At 33.9% G+C, this 20,538-nt stretch overlaps 3 protein-coding genes across 4 annotated transcripts; 2 read left to right on the top strand and 1 right to left on the bottom strand.

Annotated features, from left to right (window-relative positions):
* Window positions 1-2,605: 2,605 nt before the first annotated feature.
* Window positions 2,606-8,246, bottom strand: LOC132312741 (rust resistance kinase Lr10-like). 2 transcript variants are annotated; one of them, XM_059811233.1, is made up of 4 exons: window positions 7,365-8,246; window positions 5,257-5,292; window positions 4,111-4,137; window positions 2,606-3,891 (listed from the first exon to the last, which is right to left on the bottom strand). In XM_059811233.1, exons 1-4 carry the CDS (start codon window positions 8,203-8,205, stop codon window positions 2,759-2,761), a joined length of 2,037 nt encoding a protein of 678 aa, XP_059667216.1. In that variant the 5' UTR covers window positions 8,206-8,246; the 3' UTR covers window positions 2,606-2,758. The 2 variants fall into 2 exon arrangements, with proteins under 2 accessions (XP_059667216.1, XP_059667217.1); XM_059811234.1 differs by lacking the exon at window positions 4,111-4,137.
* Window positions 8,247-13,212: 4,966 nt separating this feature from the next.
* On the top strand, window positions 13,213-16,275 carry LOC132312742 (rust resistance kinase Lr10-like). The gene is made up of 3 exons (XM_059811235.1): window positions 13,213-14,073; window positions 14,861-14,893; window positions 14,990-16,275. Exons 1-3 carry the CDS (start codon window positions 13,380-13,382, stop codon window positions 16,099-16,101), a joined length of 1,839 nt encoding a protein of 612 aa, XP_059667218.1. The 5' UTR covers window positions 13,213-13,379; the 3' UTR covers window positions 16,102-16,275.
* A 2,924-nt stretch (window positions 16,276-19,199) lies between these two features.
* On the top strand, window positions 19,200-19,805 carry LOC132314548 (uncharacterized). Its single transcript, XM_059813397.1, has one exon. It carries the CDS (start codon window positions 19,200-19,202, stop codon window positions 19,803-19,805), a length of 606 nt encoding a protein of 201 aa, XP_059669380.1.
* Window positions 19,806-20,538: the final 733 nt, after the last annotated feature.

Genomic DNA, 20,538 nt, shown 5'->3' on the forward strand with positions numbered 1-20,538 from the left:
AATGTATGATCTTTTAATTACTCGTATTGTAATGTTTCTCATTTTTTATTTTTTTTTCAAGTTTTTTCAAATTTTTTTGGATTTATTTATTTTGTCAACTCGTTTTGTCAGTCTAACACTGTGGGAGTACTGTATGAGTTTTGAGAGTTGTTTGAGGTATTTTTTTGAGTTCAGAACTCTTAAAAATACATTGTTGATCATTTTGCTATTTTTCGAATTTTCGAGTTGAGAGGTCTCAGATGGGTGCTACTCTCGTATTTGGGTGTCCGAAAAATATTTTTTGGACCTAATTAAATGTTTTACATGGTATTTAATATTTATGTGAGGGTATATGTGGTTTTTACATGTTAATGGTGTGTATTTGTAGTATATAGGCATGAGGGGGCAATTCGATCATTTAGTGAGTCAAAGGTGGACTATTGTCACGAAGTGATTCCTAAGACGCTTGGAGGATGGAAGACACGCATGCTGGTTGGCAAAGAGCAGAGTTTGACTGGGAATGGTTCCAGGGAAGGGGCGTGCAGGAGCACAGGATGGTACCTCTTCAGAGTTCAGGCAGGTCGACTCGGTTCAGTTCGAGGTGCTTGTCGCTGGTCGTGGACTTGACTATGAAGAAGGGAGTTGGCCATCCCTGCACAAACTGGTCGGGAGCTGGAGCCGTTCCCCTGACGAGGCCATGGCAGGCCGAAACCAGTCAGCATGTATCCTTGGGAGGGCAGGTCGTGGTGGCTGACCAGGGCGCTTGCGCGAGCTGAAGCAACGCCTTGGTGCCGCACGGGCCGTGCCGCTGCGCCAAATCTCTAGGCCCGTGACACTATGCTTGTGATCAGGGGCACGTTTAGCAAAAATTCTGCATTCCTTCTCCTTCTTCTTCCTTAGCCGTGAGAGGCTTCTCCTCTCTTTCTCTCTCTCTCTCTCTCTACACCATTTTCTCTCTCTTTAATTTAAGATGCTAAAAATGAGAGGAAATTTTGATTTCAAATAAAAACTTTTTACAAATATAATGTTAATTATATTAATGTGTTAAAAAGCCATCCTTCAAAATATTGACTTAGGTGTCGACTTATTTCAAGTTGATTGTAGGTGTGCATGTGGTGATATTATATCTCTTAAAAGTTTATATGAAGTAATTAAAATGATTTTATAATAATTTTGATTTCAAATTTAAAAAATTTGCATGCATTAGACAATTCACTGCAAATATTCGGTGTGAATATCACTGCTCATTTTCATTATATTAGCAAGTCAATTAGTACTATATGAATCACTGCAAATAGCTATCAAGTGACTCAAGTCTTTGTTCAAAGTGATAAATGGCATTGACTAAAATAGGCAAAGAAATTCAAGTAGTGCCGTGTAGATCAAGATCATATCAGATGTGTAAAACATTGAATAATTTATCCAAATTGAAGAATTTAATTGGAAAAAGATTTCCAATTAATTGGTTTCTAATAAATAATTCCTCATGTATCATCTAAAAAATACGGACTACTTAGTAAAAATGAAAAAGGAAGAATTTAATTAAAATAAATTTTAGAGTGAAAAATGTTGAAATATGGAGGATTAAATTTTAGAGCGAGAAAAGTTAAAACGGAGAGAATTTAATTTAAATAAATTGAAAAATGAAGTATATGTAATTTGAAATATCTAAGGTAAAATCCACACTTACTTTTGATCCATTGATCTATTGTAGATATCAATCATTTGATACATCTTTTATTTCTGAATCCCTCGTAATGAATGGTTGAGGCCATTATAGATTTTTTTGGGCATAATATGTAGACGGTGAGTCAACTATTAAGATGTCCAGGTATGGACATTGACAAATAGCTACCAATTCCAAATCTATGGACTGGACCAAAAGTTAAAAAGCGTTTTAAAACAACTAAAATTAGTTTATAGTTGACAAGTCAATAACGTTTAGCGGGACCAGCAATTATATGGCCAGAAGTCTTTGGTTGACAAGTCAAACTCTATAATAAAACAAAAAAACAATTCAAGTGTGGGGTATTTTTTGATGTGAAACAATTCTTTTTCCATCTATTTATTTTTTACATGTTGGAGAAACAACAACAGCCTTCAATTAAGATCATTAATGAGAGAATTTAGGAATGAAAAAATCTGTTTTCCTCGTTACACATTAAAGTTTTGGTAAATAGTTAATAACAATACAGACTTCTTAGAAATTTACTTCAGTGAAAATTACCACACATATATATATATATATATATTCCAAAACGACAAATAATGAAATTATATATTGGTTTGTAGTGTTTTTTTCCCAAACATTTATAATTTTCAATTTCATTATGAATAACGTTAAATGTTTTTATTTATTGAAAATGAAAACGTTAAATACTTTTCTTAATCAATCTATTGCCGTTAACAAAATTCTTCACTTTTTCTCACTTTTCTCTTTTTCTAAAATAAAAAAAAGAATCTTATTTTGTTAAAAAAATAATATTAGCTAAAAATTGGAATTAGCTGACTTAGGAGCCAAAGAGAAGCTGGCTAAAATAGAAGAGGTAGATGAGCTTGGTTATGGTCATGAAAAGGAGGGGGCAGATAATTTGGAAAAGAAAAGAGATAATTTGACACATATATATATATATATATATATATATATATATATAAGGGTTGAAAAGTTCGAAGACAATACGTTCACAATTATAAAATAACAAACATATAGTATTAAAATAACAAACAGTTCAATAGGGGTGCAACTGCCCCATTTATTTCCATGTGGTTCAGCCACAGGTCAAGCACTTATATCTAAGGTGATGGAATCAATAGAATCACCCAATTGAATTGAATGCTCTGTATTGATTCCAGTATCTTCAGGCATCTCCTCTGGATAAAGAAAGGGCTTGGGAGGCATTTGCATGAGTTCACCATTTCCCTCCAGCATCTCCACAACTTTGGTCATTGAAGGACGATCGCTAGGCTTCATTTGTATGCACCACAATCCCACTATTATCATCCTTTCTACAACCTTCCTTTCCTCTTCATTGGCATCTCCTATTTCTATGTCCTTTCCTTCAATAATTTGGTCATATACCCATGAAGGGAAGTCAACTTGGCTTGAATGATCGGCAAATGCATTCAAATTCTTCCTTCTTCCCGTCATTTCCAGCAACAACATTCCAAAACTATACACATCAGCTTTGTATGAAACACCTCCGATGCTTTTATAGAACAATTCTGGAGCCATGTAACCCATTGTTCCTCTTGCCGCAGTCAGAGACACAATGCTATCTTTTGTTGGGTACAATTTTGCAAGCCCAAAATCAGAAACTTTTGGAGTGAAATTCTCATCAAGGAGAATGTTGTGAGGCTTGATGTCAAAATGTAAGATTTGAATGTCACAACCCCGATGTAGATATTCAATCCCACGTGCCACTCCAATAGAAACTTTGAACATTTTCTCATAACTCAAGGATGGTGTTTCTCCTTCTCTAGAAAAAATATACTTCTCAAGAGATCCATTAGACATGAAATCATACACAAGCGCGCGCTTAGACCTTTCGGCACAATATCCAACAAGTTGGACCACATTGACATGGTGAATTCTTCCAATGGTAGCCACTTCATTGATGAATTCCTGCCCATTAGCTTTAGGCTTACTCAATAATTTGATTGCTACAGGGCTGCCACTTCTAAGCTTTCCTTCATACACCGTACCATAACCACCTTCACCCAATTTGTCCTTGAAATCATTGGTCATCTTTTTAATTTGGGAGTAAGAATATCTAATAGGAGTGAGGTTATTCTGATTTTGTAAGTAATCCTCAATATCATCGAACATTGATAAATGCCTTCTTCGCAATTTTTTTATGAAGACCGTCAGTCCGAATGGAATTCCACATAAAATTCTCATTGCAATGTTTAATCCTGTGGAGGCATAGTACAAGATAATCATGACCAGACGTACTTATAGCTGCATTATTATTCTTTGCACAGAAGAAGAGACTGCTTTACATTACAGGCATTTTTAAATTCTATAATTTGCCTTGTTTCTTTGTATACAAGACATATTTTTCACATTTTTTCTTCTCTAAGTGTGTTTTTATATATATGTATATTTAAGTGTTGAAAGACGCATATTCTTACCAATAACATGTGCCGCCAGATAGGTCACTGCAGTAAAAAAAGAAAAAAAGCAAGCAAACATGCAAAAAGAAGTGAGGAATATAAACAAACTGAAAATAATTGTGCCAAATGTACCTTGTGACTAAAAACCAATTGCTACATCTTAGGGCCTGTTTGGTAAAGTCATTGTTTTCATTTTTGACTTTGCTTTCATTTCCGTGAAAATGACGAATTTTGAAAAGGTGTGGAGTTGTCAAAATTAAATATGTTTGGTAATGTAAATCTGGTGGTGTTGAATTTTTGAAAAGAGAAAAGAGAAAATATGTTTGATAATTTTTTATTTTTAAATTGACTCTTTTATTTACTAATCAAGTATAATTGAAAGATAATAAAATAGAACTTTTAATTTTACTATTTGAGTATAATAAAATATATTTTTTAATTTTATTTTACTATTTGAGTATAATTGAAAAATATTAAAATAATATTTTATTTACTATTCGAGTATAATTGAAAATTAATAAAATAATAAATAATATTTTAAAATTTACTATTCAAGTATAATAAAATATATATTTTAATTTTATTTACTATTTGAGTATAATTTTAAAATAATAACATAATAAAATAATATTTTATTTACTATTTGAGTATAATTGAAAATTAATAAAATGAAAAAATAACATTTATAATTTTACTATTCGAGTATAATAAAATATATTTTATAATTTTATTAACGATTTGTGTATAATTGAAAAATAATAAAATAAATTTTCTTTAATTGTGAAAATTAATAAAATAATAAAATAATAATTTTCTAATTCTCATTTTGAAAAAATAATATAATAACAGTATTTCAAACCAAAACTGAAAATCAAGTCTCAAACATTTGTAGAGTTAAGATTGTGAAGGAAATATGAAAAGAGTTAAAAATTTTGAAATATAAAAAGTCAAAATAGAGTTACCAAATATATTTTGTTGCTGGTTTTAAAGAAAAATCAAAACAAAAAAAAAAAAATCAAAACTGAAAATGTTACCAAACACGATTTGCTTGAGTTTTCATGAATTAGTTTAGGTCAAGTCACAAACTCACACCCATCTCATTTTGGTGGTCCATTACAATAGGCACCTCTATTAAATGTGATTTGCTGGGGAAAGAATTCTTACCGATTTTCGTCCAGTAAAGCACCTTGTACCGAATACCTAAATTGTGTAGAAAAAAAAAAAAAAAAAAAATACATATATGAATAAGATCAAATATAACATAATCTTAAAAAATAACTAAAAATTTATAAGATGAATCCATACCTAAATTGTCCAGAAGAAAGAACACACATATAAGAAGAATCTAGTTATGGCAAAAAAAACCCCTTCCGTAACTTTCGAAAAAAATATATATATCCTTGTGTTCTTTTTTCTTTTTTAAGCCACTTCGGTGTACTTTTAGAGAACAAAATTTCACGAGCTGGGTACCACCAATTGACAATATCCAAAACAAAAATATATGTACATTCCCTTGTAACAACATTTTTCTTTTTTATTATAACATGTCGGCAAACGAACCAATATATAAACAATAATGGCATGTAGCAATTAGAAAGTAACAAGAGTATTTTTCAACGTTACCTTGAAAAAAAAAAAAAAAAAAGGAGGAAAAAAAAGAAGAAGAAGAGTGTAGTTTTCAACCACATGCATGCAACAAAGTGCGAGAAGTAACACAAGAAGAAAAAGCAATCAACACCTCTAAGTCAGGACACAGCCTTGGGGAAATTGCCCCGACTGAATTATTTTTATTTTTATTTTTGTTTTTAATTATATATCTATAAAATTTTCACTTTAGCACCTTTAAAATTACAAAAAAAAATTATACTCCTACTAAATTCACTTTTGCATTCTTTCCAAAAATTTCTGAATCCGTTTCTGCTCTAAATGGCCCCTCATGCATGATATATATGAGGGAGGTGAGGAAATGCAATAAACATGAATTCACGAGAGACAACAACTGAGGGTATAATTGTACCCTTTCCAGTAAAGTGTGAGCTTCTATAATAGTTTTTTTTTTTTTTCCTTGGGTAATTAAAAATTTTGTTGGCAAAATGAAGCTTCTAGAATAGTTGGTACTGAATATATATAAAGAAGTCACAATAGCTATATAGTGGGGGTTTTTATTTCGGGGCATATTGAACCTGATAAATAAATAAATTTTAACTAACATAAGAACTTAAGCTAAAATATAAAAAATAATTAAAAACTATTCATTTCAAAAGAAAATTTGAAATAAGATAATCTGGTCAGAATTGTGAGAATTTTTGATCGTTTTAACTACGAGTACTAACTATGTACTAGTCCACCCAAGAAAATAATTAAAATAAATCTATTGATGGATGGTTAAGGTTCTCTTATATCAATAATAATAATAATAAGATATATGCAAAGAATCTATCAAGGGCATTTAGCGGTGGTATTTTTTTACTTTGCGAAGTATAAGATGGATGGTTGAAGTGTCCGCATGGGCCATGAATATATAAGAATTAGTTAAAATTCCTAATAAAAAAGGCTTGTGATTTAGTGATATTTTCTTTCCGTTTAAAGTAAAAAGTAAAGTATTCGAGTCCGTGGTAAAAAATGCAAGATTCGGCCATCGACCCACTTCAGGGTTAGCGAGGTCGACCCCCTTCGATTACAGGCTTAAGTAAGGACATGCCATACGGTAGTTGATTAGGTGACTTTACGACCTATTTAGATAAAGCCTACCCCGTTTGCTACGAAGCAAGTTTTAGGACAAAGAAAAAAGAAAAAAAATTGATGCAATGTTATGCAAATAATATATGTACATGTACATATGTATTTGTATGTATTTGGGATCCAAGAAAAGAGAGATAAATACATTTATAAAAATAATGTTTATGTATTTAAATTTGTGTTCATGGGTTATATATATATAGAGAGAGAGCAAGAGATTTTTGGGTCTAGTCGAGTAAAAATGTGGTCTCAGACTAACAATTTTGCGAATCAGGAAGTGAATTTTGTAAAAACTCAGTAAAATACACACACACACACACACACACGAAATAAGGAAGAGAGAAAAAATAAGGGGACGGAATACACTTGCTAGCTCCGGCCTTGGTTACAACAGGCACACACGTATGACGTACTTGGTAATTAGTGTAAGTAGGAAGTTTTTATCTTTAAAAGTAGAACTAGGTGTTAAAATTTTGAAGTGAAGAAAATAGTGAATTAGAAGAAAAAAAGAAAAAAGAATTTCCATGTCTTACCAGAGTAATAGGGAGTAGAGCAATATAAGTGCTCCATGTCTTGATCAAGGTAGCAATCCCTTCGAGTGCAGTTCCCACATTGATCCATAAACCAGAAAAGCTCAAATCCATAAAGCAGGGCACTCTGGAGTTGTGCAAATGAAAGGTTTCCGTGAACTTCATTAACCCCCGGCAACGATGTCATAAAAATAAGGTCAATACTGCACAATTCCATCACACTTGATGCTTTTAGGTGCCCAATATAAGCATAAGAATGCATCCTTCTTGTAGTTGTAGAGGAGTTGGAAGAAGCAAAGAGTTCTCCTCCTCCTCCTCCAATATTCATACAAGGAGATAAGTCAACGTAGAGAGGAGAATCCAATGGATTCGGACAACTTAAAAAAATTATAGGCTTCGTTATACTGTTCTCTGACTCTGGGTACCTTGGGTATCTAGAAATGGTATAGGGGGGGTGTTCATGAAAGCTGAGATTGTATTGGGTAAAAGAGTAACGAGGTAAGGAGGAGCAATTATGGTTATTGTGCAGTAGTATATGGGCATCGACAAGACGGATAGTGAAGTTGTGATAGTTGATAGCTTGGACGTAGTATTTATTGGAATGGAAAAAAGCTAGTGTAGAAAGATTGTTTTCACAAACCAGCTCATACTTGGTATCACCGCAAGAGGGTGGATCGCCTTTTAATCGGAAAGGGTGGGTTATGTTAAGGATATTGCCACAAGAAGAAGGTTCACACACAGCTTTTGAATTAATCTGAGGTAGCTGAAGGATGAGAAGTACAAGGGCTGTGACACAAACTACAAGCCTTCCTCCAGACATGTGTGAGAGAGAGTTTTTCAACATAAGAATTAGTTACAAATTGTGCAATGGGAAGCTGAACTCACAAAGCTCCTAAACGTATACATCGGAAAAAGCCAGAGAGGGCCTTCTGAATTATTCACGTCCACACAAAAAGTCCACAGTCAAATATAGTATTATTATGTGTGCATAATTTAAAAAGGCAAGACGAAAATAAATATTGTATTCAATAATATATTTTTGTTTTCCTATAACTGAAAATGTTTTTATTTTTGTGAAGAAAAAAAAAACATAAAAAGATGTTTCTTATATTTTTGGCACTGTAGCGCATAAACGTTTTTACTATTAGTACTACACAGATACTATTTATTTTAAATAAAATTCATATTATTTGTATTATATATTAAGTTGCATATTAAATATTAATAAAAATATATATTTTTAATATAGAATATATTAAATATTGTACATTATTTTTTATTTGATAAAAATATATTTTAATATATAATATATTAAATAATAATATAACTTATTTTTTTGACAAAACAATCATTCCATGTTTTGAGAGTCCATTAGAGTGTCTTATTTTCATTTTAACAACTTTTAACAATCTCAAAATATAATAGGTCATTTGAGAGAGCCCACCTATTTTCATCCACTTGCTATATTTTGAGTTTGAGAACTGTTATATTTGAGAATACATTTGAGAATCTCTCTTTGATAATGTCCCTTTAAAGGAAAATAAAACTGGAGAACAAAATGGACTCAAATTCTTGTTTTTGGGTATATGAAATAGACGACATTAATTGTTATTTTCTTTTATGCAAGACTTATGATATAAACTTATAGATTTGTCAATTGAATCTTCAATGCAAAGTGCTATATTTCTACGTCAAATCTATATTTTGAAAGGAACTACAGCGTAAAAATGTTATATTTTTATAATTCTGTTCCAATGATGCTTTATTGAAAATGCTATTTTTTGACACAACAACCATTTTATATTTTGAGAGTCTATTGGAGTGTTTTATTTTTATTTTAGCAACTTTTGACAATTTCAAAATATGAAAGGTCTTTTGAGAAAGCTCACCTATTTTTATTCACTTACTATATTTTGAGTTTGAGAGGCCATTTGAGAACTGATATATTTGAGAATACATTTGAGAATTTCAAAATATAAGAAATTTTTTGAGAGACCATTGGAATGCCTTATTTTCCATCCACATGCTATATTTTGAGTTTGAGAGCCCATTTAAGAGGCCATTGAAAATGGTCTCAGAAAATATTGTGCACTTCGGTGATTTTTATTCATGATTTCTACTGCACAGTCATATTTGGATTGGTTTAAATTTGTTAAGGTGAAATGGACAATAGATATTGCTGATATTGCTGATACTAATGTTATTTATATTAATGTGTTAAAAAGCCCTCCTTTAAAGTATTGAATTAGGTCTCAACCGTGCATGTCTTGATAATAGAAGCTTATATGAAGTAATTAAAATGATTTTATAATAATTTTGATTTCAAATAAAAAAAAAAATTGCATGCACCAGAAATTAGAGATCCAACACAGCTTACATGGTTTATGATTCTTACTCCTCCATTTTTAAATAAGTGTACATATTTTAAAATTTAATTTTTTAAATGAATAATTTTTATTATATTTTCATTGGAAAATGATTCTAGTACCGAATAATTGCAGTGAATTAATAGACCTACTTTTTTAATTGGTCAATTATGTAACAAATAAGAATGTAGAGACATCCACTTAGTTATATTTGGTATAAATAACTAATTAAAAATTATTTCTACAATTCATTACAAATGTACAGTGTGAGTATTACTGCTCATTTTATTATATTAGCAAGTCAATTAGTACAGTATGAATAACTGCAAATAGCTATCAAGTGACACTAAGTCTTTGTTCGAAGTGATAAATGGTTCGAAGTGATAAATGGGGTTGACTGACTAAAATAGGCAAAGAAAGTCAAGTAGTGCCGTGTACATCTAGATCATATCGGATGTGAACAAAATTGAATAATTTATCCAAATTGAATAATTTAATTTGGAAAAAGATTTCTAATTAGTTAGTTTCTAATAAATGACTCCTCATATATCACCTAAAAAATACGGACTACATGGTAAAATTGAAAAATAAAAAAAAAAAAGAAGAAAAAGAAAAAAAGAAGAGAATTTAACTAAAATAAATTTTAGAGTGAGAAATGTTGAAATAGGGAGAATTAAATTTTATATGGAGCGCAGACTAGTCAGCAATATATAACCAAAGAATCATATATAGAATGACGGCAGGAATATTGAATATAATGGTAATTGCTAAGACTTCAAGCATGCATTTTCCCCTTCCTTTTGTACAGAATTTATCAATTCGATCTTGAAAATTAAACTTACAAAAGCATTGAAATATATAAAGGAATTAAGCATACATACATTTTATATTGACGTACCTGTACATTCTATTAATTTATATATGTATAACGTGAAACAACCAAAGTGCTATAATATTTTAAAATCGTTGTTGAACATAAGAATTACTGAGTTTTTCAACATAAGAATTACTTTACAGACTGTGCAATGGGAAGCTGAACTCACAAAGCTCCTAAAAGTATACATTGGAAAAAGCCACAGAGGGCCTTTTGAATTAATCACGTCCACACAAAAAGTCCGCAGTTAAATATAGAATTATGTGTGCATAATTTAATCGGGACATGTTTGCTGCTCATTTTGTTTTTCTTGTTTTATTTTTGTCCGGTATTGTAATAATGATTAGTTAAAAAAATATATTTGGTAAAAACATATTTTGCCTTGTACAATGTTTAAAATAGGCAGAAGTTGAAATATTTAAATTGATATTTTTACATGTTTCTGCACAATAATAACATATAATGTAGCCATTATATCTTTAAATTTTGCAACAATTTTTTTACCAAATATATTTTTGTTTGCAAAATTTTTGAAACAAACACACATTACATGTTTTCGATTATTATTCAAAACACCATACATAATAAATAAATAAATAAATAAATAAAACTTATTTTGTTTCGAGTTATAACGAAAACACAAAAACAAAATTCGTAGCAATTAATAGATCCTAAATTTCCAAGCCTAGTGACAATTGTCAAAATTATTACAGATATTGTTGAGAAAGATCAACTCAGTTCACATCAATCTCAATATGAAATCAATCGACCTCATTCAATGGAGCATTGGTTTGAATCAAACAGAATTTTTATGTCTATTATAGCTTTCGTTTCCGGTCATTTCAGGCAACTTGCAATGCTAAGCCCACTAAAAATGTTGGATACTAGTAAATTTGATTAATATGGCAGGGGAGGTAGAACCTTGTTCGAGAATTAGTCAAAGTCATTGATAAAAAACAAATATTTAATTGTGCAAGAAGAAAAAGTACACTGCAATTATTTTTTAGCTGCCCCGCCCAAGCTGGCTCATTAATTTTATTATTATTAATTTTTCATTTCTATGACTGTATATAATTTTACATCATGCCTGCCCTCTGAAATTATCTTACTTCAAAAATCCCTCTAATTATTTCTTTTTTTTTTTGAGCTAAGAAAACCTTCTACATGAGGCTTGAAAGTTGGAAAAAAAAAAAAAAAAATCTTAGATCTATTTGTTAGGCAAATTTGTCTAGTTTAAATATTAATATCTCTTTGATGAACTAATAGATAAGATATACATTTGAATTTATCCACGACATCAAATAAATAAAAGTTCCTTTAGGCGACAAATTGACCTTGAATATCATTACTTTAAAATAAATGCAAAAATAAAAAATCCTCACCATCATATTACTTAGTTGTTGAATGGACTCCATCCATATCTTCTCAACCTTCCAGAAAGAGTGTTGAGGCCTCGAGTCCATATTAGAACAAAATGGATGTGAATTTTTTACCAATGAAAAAAAAAAAAAAAAAAAAAACCCAACCTAATCTAAGGGCATTAATATAGTATTTATGATCTTATTTTGAAGACAAGACCCCACAAATTTTATTTTTTAAAAAAAATATTAAATTTTCACATTCAAATAAAATTACTTTAATGTGATCACAAAGTCAATAAAAGATGAATAATTCTCCTTTTTAGTCTTTTCCAGGAGTATCAAACAACATTATTATTATTATTGTTATAAGATGTCAATTATATATCGTAAATAGTTATTGGGTAATGACGAATTCTTGATTTAGTTTCACATTTATAGAAAATTAATGGATTTCTTAATATAGCTCTAGTCTTCGTCTTGTAAAAATACGGTAGATAATCTTTGTAAGTTTTAGAGGACTGATTTTTCTCTGTGAGAACCACCAAATTTATATTTTCAGTGGTTTTTGATGCTTTCGGTTAGGCTGTTGGGCTTGTCCCTTGTTTATAACTGTGGGTTTGTTTGGGCTTTTCACTTAGTCCTTTAAGTTTGTGGCCTTTGGCCCATTCCGCTCATTGTGTCTCCATGTACATTTTACATGTATCTTTCAAAATAATAAATAAAAAATAAAAAAACGAAACTATTATTTATCTTTGAAAAATTCAAAAGTAGCATCAACGATCTGCACTCTTAAAAATGGGAGAAAAGTCCAATGAATTGACATTAGAAAGCGACATAATGTATTTATTTATTTTTTATTGAAAAACAATGATGTAAACATATTCCAAAATTAAGTGTGAATGCAAAAAAGGTAGACCAATAGAAATTTAATATTAGGACACTCAAATGGAGAAAAACATCTATTTAGAAAAAAGAAAAAAAAAACTTCAAAGCTAAATTTCTCATTAGCCAAACATCATGTGGATTTAGGAAATCAAATGGAGTAAGAGTGAGAAAACGTACAAAAATAATAAAAGAAGGTTAAAAAAATAAAATGATTAAACTTCATAGCATAAAGGGTATTTATAGTATTACAAAATATGAGAGGATCTGTTTAAAGACTCTATTATTATTTTCTCTGAGATAAAAAGAATAGTGTGGAGTGCCATTTTTTTCTTTTTATATAAAAAAAGTGTAAATTATATCAAATATTAATAAATGGTTTAATTTAGAGTTTTGGCATTAAGCCTCAATTCCTATAGAGCAGACCATGAATATTCTAGCCGGTCATGGTTGAGCGGGAATATTGGAACCTTGGGAGAGAGAATTAGAAGAGAGAATTAGAGAAACTGAACTTAATATATCCACCTTAAGAGAGATGGAGGCTGAAATGGCGATCAATATCCTCTTCTCCTCCTTTTCAATGCTACTGATCTTAGTCTTAGCAAAGGTTGGAGGAGGCCATGCCCTGTGCGGTGTATCAAGGTGCAGTGACTATGGCCCCGCCATTAGGTTCCCATTCAAGATCAAAGACCAACAGCCAGACAATCAGTGTGGCTATCCCGGGTTCGAGCTATCTTGCAACGACAACAACCAAACAGTGCTGGAGCTTCCCTTTTCATTGAAGGTATTGGTCAAGAAAATTGATTATACATCTCAACTCATACATATCTATCATGATTATAATGATCCAAAAAGCTGCCTTGCCAACCTCAGCCTCCCTGTCTCTCCTTTCCACTTCAAGGATTATTTCTACCCGTATGACTTTGCCTTGTTCAATTGCTCTGCACCAGATAGGGATCGAGGGTACTTGGTCCCTTGCCTTGATGTCCCCGGCTACCATGTTTATGCCGTTGATTCCTCCGTGGAAATAGATTACTATTCCTTGACATCTTGCTCCAAGATTGCCGCTAATATTTCCTCCGTTCCTTATGACTTTTTTAGCCAGAACTTTAGAACTCAACTCAATTGGTCCACACCAAATTGTGGGAAATGTGAATCACAAGGCAAGATTTGTAGTTTCAAGAACTACACAGGGGGATATGAAATTCAATGTTCGGAAGAATCCCAAGGTATGTTTACAATCAAACCCTATAAAAACTTATAATCTTGTCACATGTTAATAATGGGTTGATTTGAAAGTTAAAATTGTTAGAAAAAAAATAAACTTTTGTTCAATTATAATATTAGCATCACATAAGTTGAAGACATTTGGGTCAATGCCGCCATGTGAAACTTCATTCTTGAATTGTTCGTTTAGGGTTTTATTGATTTATTTTAGAAAATGAGGGGGAAAAAACAAAGACTCTTTTTTTAGCACTATCAAGTTTCTTTCTTGTCTAGTCTATCTTGTTCTCATTGATTGACTTAAAAATTAAGATACTAATTAAGTCTTGTGTTGGTCTAGTGGTTTCAATTCCATCACCTATTGTTTTCCATCAAAACAATACTAATTTAGATCATGATTAAAAAGATTTGTGATAGTTATCATTGTTTCGTGCAATGGTAATAACTCCGGCCTCCGCCTTTATTTATCTCTCTTGCTCCAACCCCAAACAGAGCCAAAAATCCTTAATTGAAAATACAACATTAATACTTTTAACCATGGCTGAAACCCTGACATGAAGCACTTCTTATATTTCTTCTACCAATTCTGATATAAAATCTAGGGGGAGAAAATTTATGGCATATTGGCATTTAAAAACTTTCTACTGCAATTCTGCACAGGGTGTTTGTAGACATGAAAACTAATTACTTAAACAGTTGTATCTTTTTTTTTTTTGAAATGGACAAAAGTTTTATTATGATTTTATTTATTTCATGAACATGATGAATTAATTATTTTATTATCTTTTACAGGTGTATCATCAACAGCAATGCTATTAATTAGAGGTGAGGTTGTCTATTTATCATTCATTTGTTACTAGCTAGTACCAGGGACTGTGGACTATTGAAAAGGGTTTTGAACTCTGGTTTGTTCGCGTGCAGGTTCAATCTTAGGTCCCTTTTTTCTTGTGGTGGTTGCATCTCTACTCTATCGTTTCCATACCATGAATAAAATGGAGAAAGAGAACCAAGTAAAGATTGAGAAGTTTTTGGAGGACTATAGAGCTCTCAAGCCTACAAGATACTCTTATGCTGATATTAAGAAGATCACAAATCAATTTGAGGAGAAACTAGGACAAGGAGGTTACGGAACTGTATTCAAAGGAAAACTTTCCAATGAAATTCTTGTTGCTGTTAAGGTCCTTGACAATTCCACAGGGAAAGGGGAAGATTTCATTAATGAAGTGGGAACAATAGGTAGAATCCACCACGTCAATGTTGTTCGCCTAGTGGGGTTCTGTGCTGATGGATTCAAACGAGCACTTGTTTATGAGTTCTTACCAAATGATTCATTACAAAAGTTCCTGTTTACCGAAAAACAAAAAAAACATTCACTTAGTTGGGTGAAGCTGCAAAATATTGCTCTAGGCGTAGCCAAGGGAATTGAATATCTTCACCAAGGGTGCGATCAACGAATACTTCATTTTGATATTAAGCCTCATAATATCTTGCTAGACCACAACTTCAATCCAAAAGTCTCAGATTTTGGGCTAGCAAAGTTGTGTTCCAAGGAAAAAAGTGCAGTTTCTATGACAGCAGCCAGAGGGACCGTAGGCTATATTGCCCCTGAAGTTTTTTCTAGGAATTTTGGAAATGTCTCATATAAATCGGATGTTTATAGCTTCGGGATGTTGCTACTTGATATGGTGGGGGTGAGGAAGAAGGGTGATGTTACAGTAGAGGATTCCAGCCAAACATACTTTCCAGAATGGATTTATAATCGCTTGCGTGAAGGAGAAGAGCTAGGGATGCACATTGAAGAAGAGGAAGATGCCAAGATAGCAAAGAAATTGACTATTGTTGGGTTGTGGTGCATTCAGTGGTACCCGGTGGATCGCCCTGCCATGAACATTGTAGTACAAATGCTGGAAGGGGAAGGAGATGGTCTGACCATGCCCCCAAGTCCTTTTGCTTCAACAGCTCAAATGAATAGAACAACCATGCCTGCAAGAGCTTTTGAAATAGAGTTAGAAGTTATTTCTGAAGTAGAGTGACTATAGTAAATTTGATGTTTATGATGCTATTAGTATTTGTAATGGGTAGGTACCATGTATTGTGTGTACTCATTCATGAGTGAAATGGCAAGCCCATTGCCATCTAAGGAGATTTGGAATAATTTGTTCTGTAATAATTTCTTATTTCTTTTTAGCTAGCTATGCTTCTATTTCTTTTCATTCTTTCAAATGATTCATTAAGTGGTCTTTATTACATATTTATGGAAAATAAAGAACGCAATGTGGCAATTTCTAAGCTGATTTTCTTGATTAGTGGGGATCAAAGTCTGCCTCTTTTGATAATGTCCCTTTATAGGAAAATAAAACAGGAAAAACAAAAAGGACTCAAATTCTTGTTTTTTGGTATATGGAATAGACGACATTGTTATTTTCTTTTATGAAAGACAGATGATATAAACTTATAGTTTTGTCAATTGAATTAGAAGATATTGTGCACTTGGGTCATTTTCATTCATGATTTCTACTGCACAGTCATATTTGGATTGGTTTAAATTTGTTAAGATGAAATGGGAAACACCACCAGTGTTCTGTACTAATCATGGACAATAGATATTGCTGATATGTGGAGATGGTGAAGACATGTCAACTTCCAGTTTCTGCAGTGAACATTATTGAAAATAGTCTTGGCACCCATACTTGGACTAGCAAATTCTTATTTCATTTCTTTTGAAAATTCTGAAACCAAATTAGAATTAAATCATGCATTCAAGAATGAAAGCGACAGAATGTTCAACGGTCCAGAAATTATGCTACAATACATGCTACAAGTCTTTGGGTTGACATGTCAAATTCCCAAATTGGTGATAAAAAAAAAAAAAAAAAAATTCCCAAATCAAAAAATGCAAGTCAAGCTGATACCGTGTGGGTCCTTTTTGACGTCTACAGCTTTAGTACAGCTTTAGAAAATTCATTTTCAGTATATATTTCTGAGGATACAATAAGTGATATGGACCGGTTATAGTCCGCGAACGTGACATCGGGGCAAACAATCGAAATACAGCCCATACAAGAGCACCACAGAATGGGTCGAGCTCGGAGGGTTCACCGAAGAAGGCCAAGCCTATTGGAAAGAAGGCCCAAAACTGATAGTCCAGTAACATTTGTAATTGCCTATAAAAGAGCAGTGAAGAGAGTAAAAGAGGGAGAGATTTATTTTTTTTATTGAAAATGTAATGAGACTCTGTCAAAGTAGAGAGAGAAAATTCTTTGCATCTTCAATTGGCGCCGTCTGTGGGAAGCGTTGGAGGTTGATTCTTGTTTGATCAACGTCATGTTGATTCAGATTGATTGATGATGACGAAGTTTGATTTCTAGAAGTTTAATCCAGATCTAAGAGATTATAGTTTGCTCTTGAGAAATTCTTGATTCTTAATTGATTATGAGAAATTGGCGTTAGGTTTACGCAGCTGTGATTCACTCTATCGCGGCTCGATCCAGCAAGCTCAGACGCCGGAAAAGCTCTGATCTATCGAATAGAGAACATAATTCGTAAAATTTGAGTCCAGATCTGACGTGATTCGCGTCAGCGAGACTCAGACCTAACTTAGAATTTGTGATTCATTCCTTTGCTCCATTCTGGAATGATGACTGGGGGTGAGAACTCCAATACGGTAGAGAATGTCCAGCAGATGAAACTTGATGAGTTGATGAGCATGATCGAAGCTCTCAGGAGAGAGAATGCAGATCTAAGGACTGAAATGCAGCGTCAAGAAGTTCCGGTGATTCCGCGACCGCTCCCGGTAGGAGAAGAAGTTGTACATACCGATGCGGCACATCACGATGAGGAGGTAGGGAATAATTAGACAGATCTTCACCGCGAGGAGGTCCGGCCAAACAATTTGCCTCCAAATCCTCGTCGTGTTGATGATCGTGAAGGATCAACTCACGTGGATCCACAGCGTGAACAGATTAGGCGAAACGAAGCCATGACTTTCGATCCAAATCAAGAAACACTCAGCAGAAGAGAAGCAATGGAGTTTGATCGCCACAAAGCTATACCGCCATGGCACAAAGAGTTTATTGAGGAAAGATCATTCGATCCGACTTATCAGCCTTCCATGGCGACGCTCGACTATTGCAGCTCAAGGAGGAGATCTGTAGATCAGAGAGCAATCGCGGGGTTCCAGAGGGAAAATGAAGCCCTCCGTTCAGCAGCTCGAATGGTTGATTCACCGTTCACCGATGAAATTCTGAATGCTCCGAGTCCGAGGAAATTTTCCATGCCCATTTTCATTCTGTTCGACGGAACGACCGATCCGATTGATCATGTGTATCACATCCAGTTGAAAATGGCTCTGAACACTGAGAATGATTCCTTGATGTGCAAGTACTTCCCTACAAGTCTAGCTGGACCAGCGCTCAGTTGGTTCAAGAACTTGCTAAGGGGCTCAGTGGATAGTTTTCGAAGCTTGTGTGATTGGTTCAGAAGCCAATATTATGGAAATAAGCGTCCAACAAAGGACATTTCGAGCCTATTCACAATGAAGCAGCATGAGGATGAGCGTCTCCAAGCTTTCCTAACCAGGTTTAACCTTACTAAGAGTATAGTGATTGAATGTCATCCTTCTACGGTAATTCAAACGTTTATATTGGCCATGACTCGTGGCACTCCATTCCACACAAGCTTGGTAGTGACTACGCCGAAGACTATGGACGAACTTAATGAAAGAGCTGATGGATTTGTGCGCTTGGAAGAAGAAGAGGCAGCTAACGCTCAGAAGACATCCGTCATATCAATAGAAGAGAAAACCAAAGCAAAGATCAGACAAAAACAGGTTCAGCCACAGCGTCAGACCTCGTGGAAATCTGAGAAGAGACTTAGGGAGGAAGAGCTGGTTACTCCATTGAAGGTCACCTTAGCAAGGCTGTACCAAGAAAATAAAGATAAGTTCTGATCTCCTTTACCAATCAGACAACCCCTCGAACAGAGGGATCAGTCTAAGCATTGTGCATTTCATTCTGACTTTAGCCATCAGACTAATGAATGCAGGAACTTAAGGAGACAGGTAGAGATGCTGATAGCCAGAGGGGAGTTCGCAAGTTATATTCAAGGCCCAGCGGTGGAACAGAACCGACCGATGGAGCACGTAAAGAGGAATCAGAAGTCGAACTCTCACAATACGCAACCAGTTCGAATAATCAATGCAATCCACGGTTGGCCTGAGCCTACTGAGGAGTCAGATGAATTGCTTCGAACACGCCTTCGTCAGGCAACGATGAAGAGAATGATGGGCAATGTAAACACTCTGCACCAACAGAGCCCATCAACACAGATAAAGTTTGACAGAATAGATCTATTGCATGCTCAGATCCCCCATGAGGACCCGTTGGTCATCAGTTTAATAGTGGGCGAATGTTTAGTACGCAGAGTTCTGATTGATCCTGGAAGTAGTGTAAATGTCATGCCGAGGGACACATTTGATCGGCTCAAGATTAAGCCTGATCGGCTCAAGCCCACTGGGAATCCTTTGCTAGGGTTTGATGGAAAACGAGTGGAGCCCATCGGTACGGTGGAGGTAGCAGTACATGCTGCAGAGAGGGTTCTGATGGAGACATTTGTAGTTGTCGAGATTCATCCCTCTTACAACCTTCTGATGGGCAGAGGGTGGATCCACAGAGTTCAAGGTGTTCCCTCCACTCTGCATCAAGTAATGAGATACCTGGGGCAGACGGAGCCAAGGTAATCGACATTCATGGGGACCAGGTTGCAGCTAAGGAATGTTATTCAGTAACGCTGAAGTATGCTGGAAAAGGGAAAGCACCCATCCATTCGGCAAGCCCGAGATAACAATTACAGGAACCTCCCCCCAAGCAGAATGGGGAGGAGGAGCCAGTGGAATTGACCGAAGAACCCCTAGTTGATGTATAGATCGATCGGTTCTGACCAGAACGAACAACGAGAGTGGGGGAACGACTTGCTGTGAAGGAGAAACAGGAGTTAGTTGGTTTCTTGTCTCAGAACGCTGATGTATTTGCATGGAGTCACCTAGACATGCCTGGAATCAATCCTTCCGGATCTTGTCACTCCTTGAACGTTAATCTTAATGCAAGACCTGTAAAGCAGAAGCAGTGAAGGTTTGCTCCAGAACGCAACTGGATCATAGCCGAGGAGGTTGACAGGTTGCTCGATGCGGGATTTATAAGAGAAGTGTATTATCCTGACTGGTTGCCAAACGTTGTTGTTGTGTAGAAGAAGAATGGGAAATGGCGAGTGTGCATTGATTTCACCCATTTGAACAAAGCCTGTCCGAAGGATAGTGTCACGCCCAAAAAAAAATCTTAAATACATGAACTCCTGTCTTGTATTAAAGTCTGGCATGACTTTCATTACAGAACCACAACATTACAAAAAAAAAATAATAATAAAAATAAAAAAAATAATCAAATAAAGAGGTAGATTCAAACCACCCTCTAATT

Source organism: Cornus florida, unplaced genomic scaffold (assembly GCF_030987335.1).
Source record: "Cornus florida cultivar Cherokee Brave unplaced genomic scaffold, ASM3098733v1 CherokeeBrave_3.0.0_Hap2_Chr06, whole genome shotgun sequence".
Classification (NCBI taxonomy): Eukaryota; Viridiplantae; Streptophyta; class Magnoliopsida; order Cornales; family Cornaceae; genus Cornus; species Cornus florida.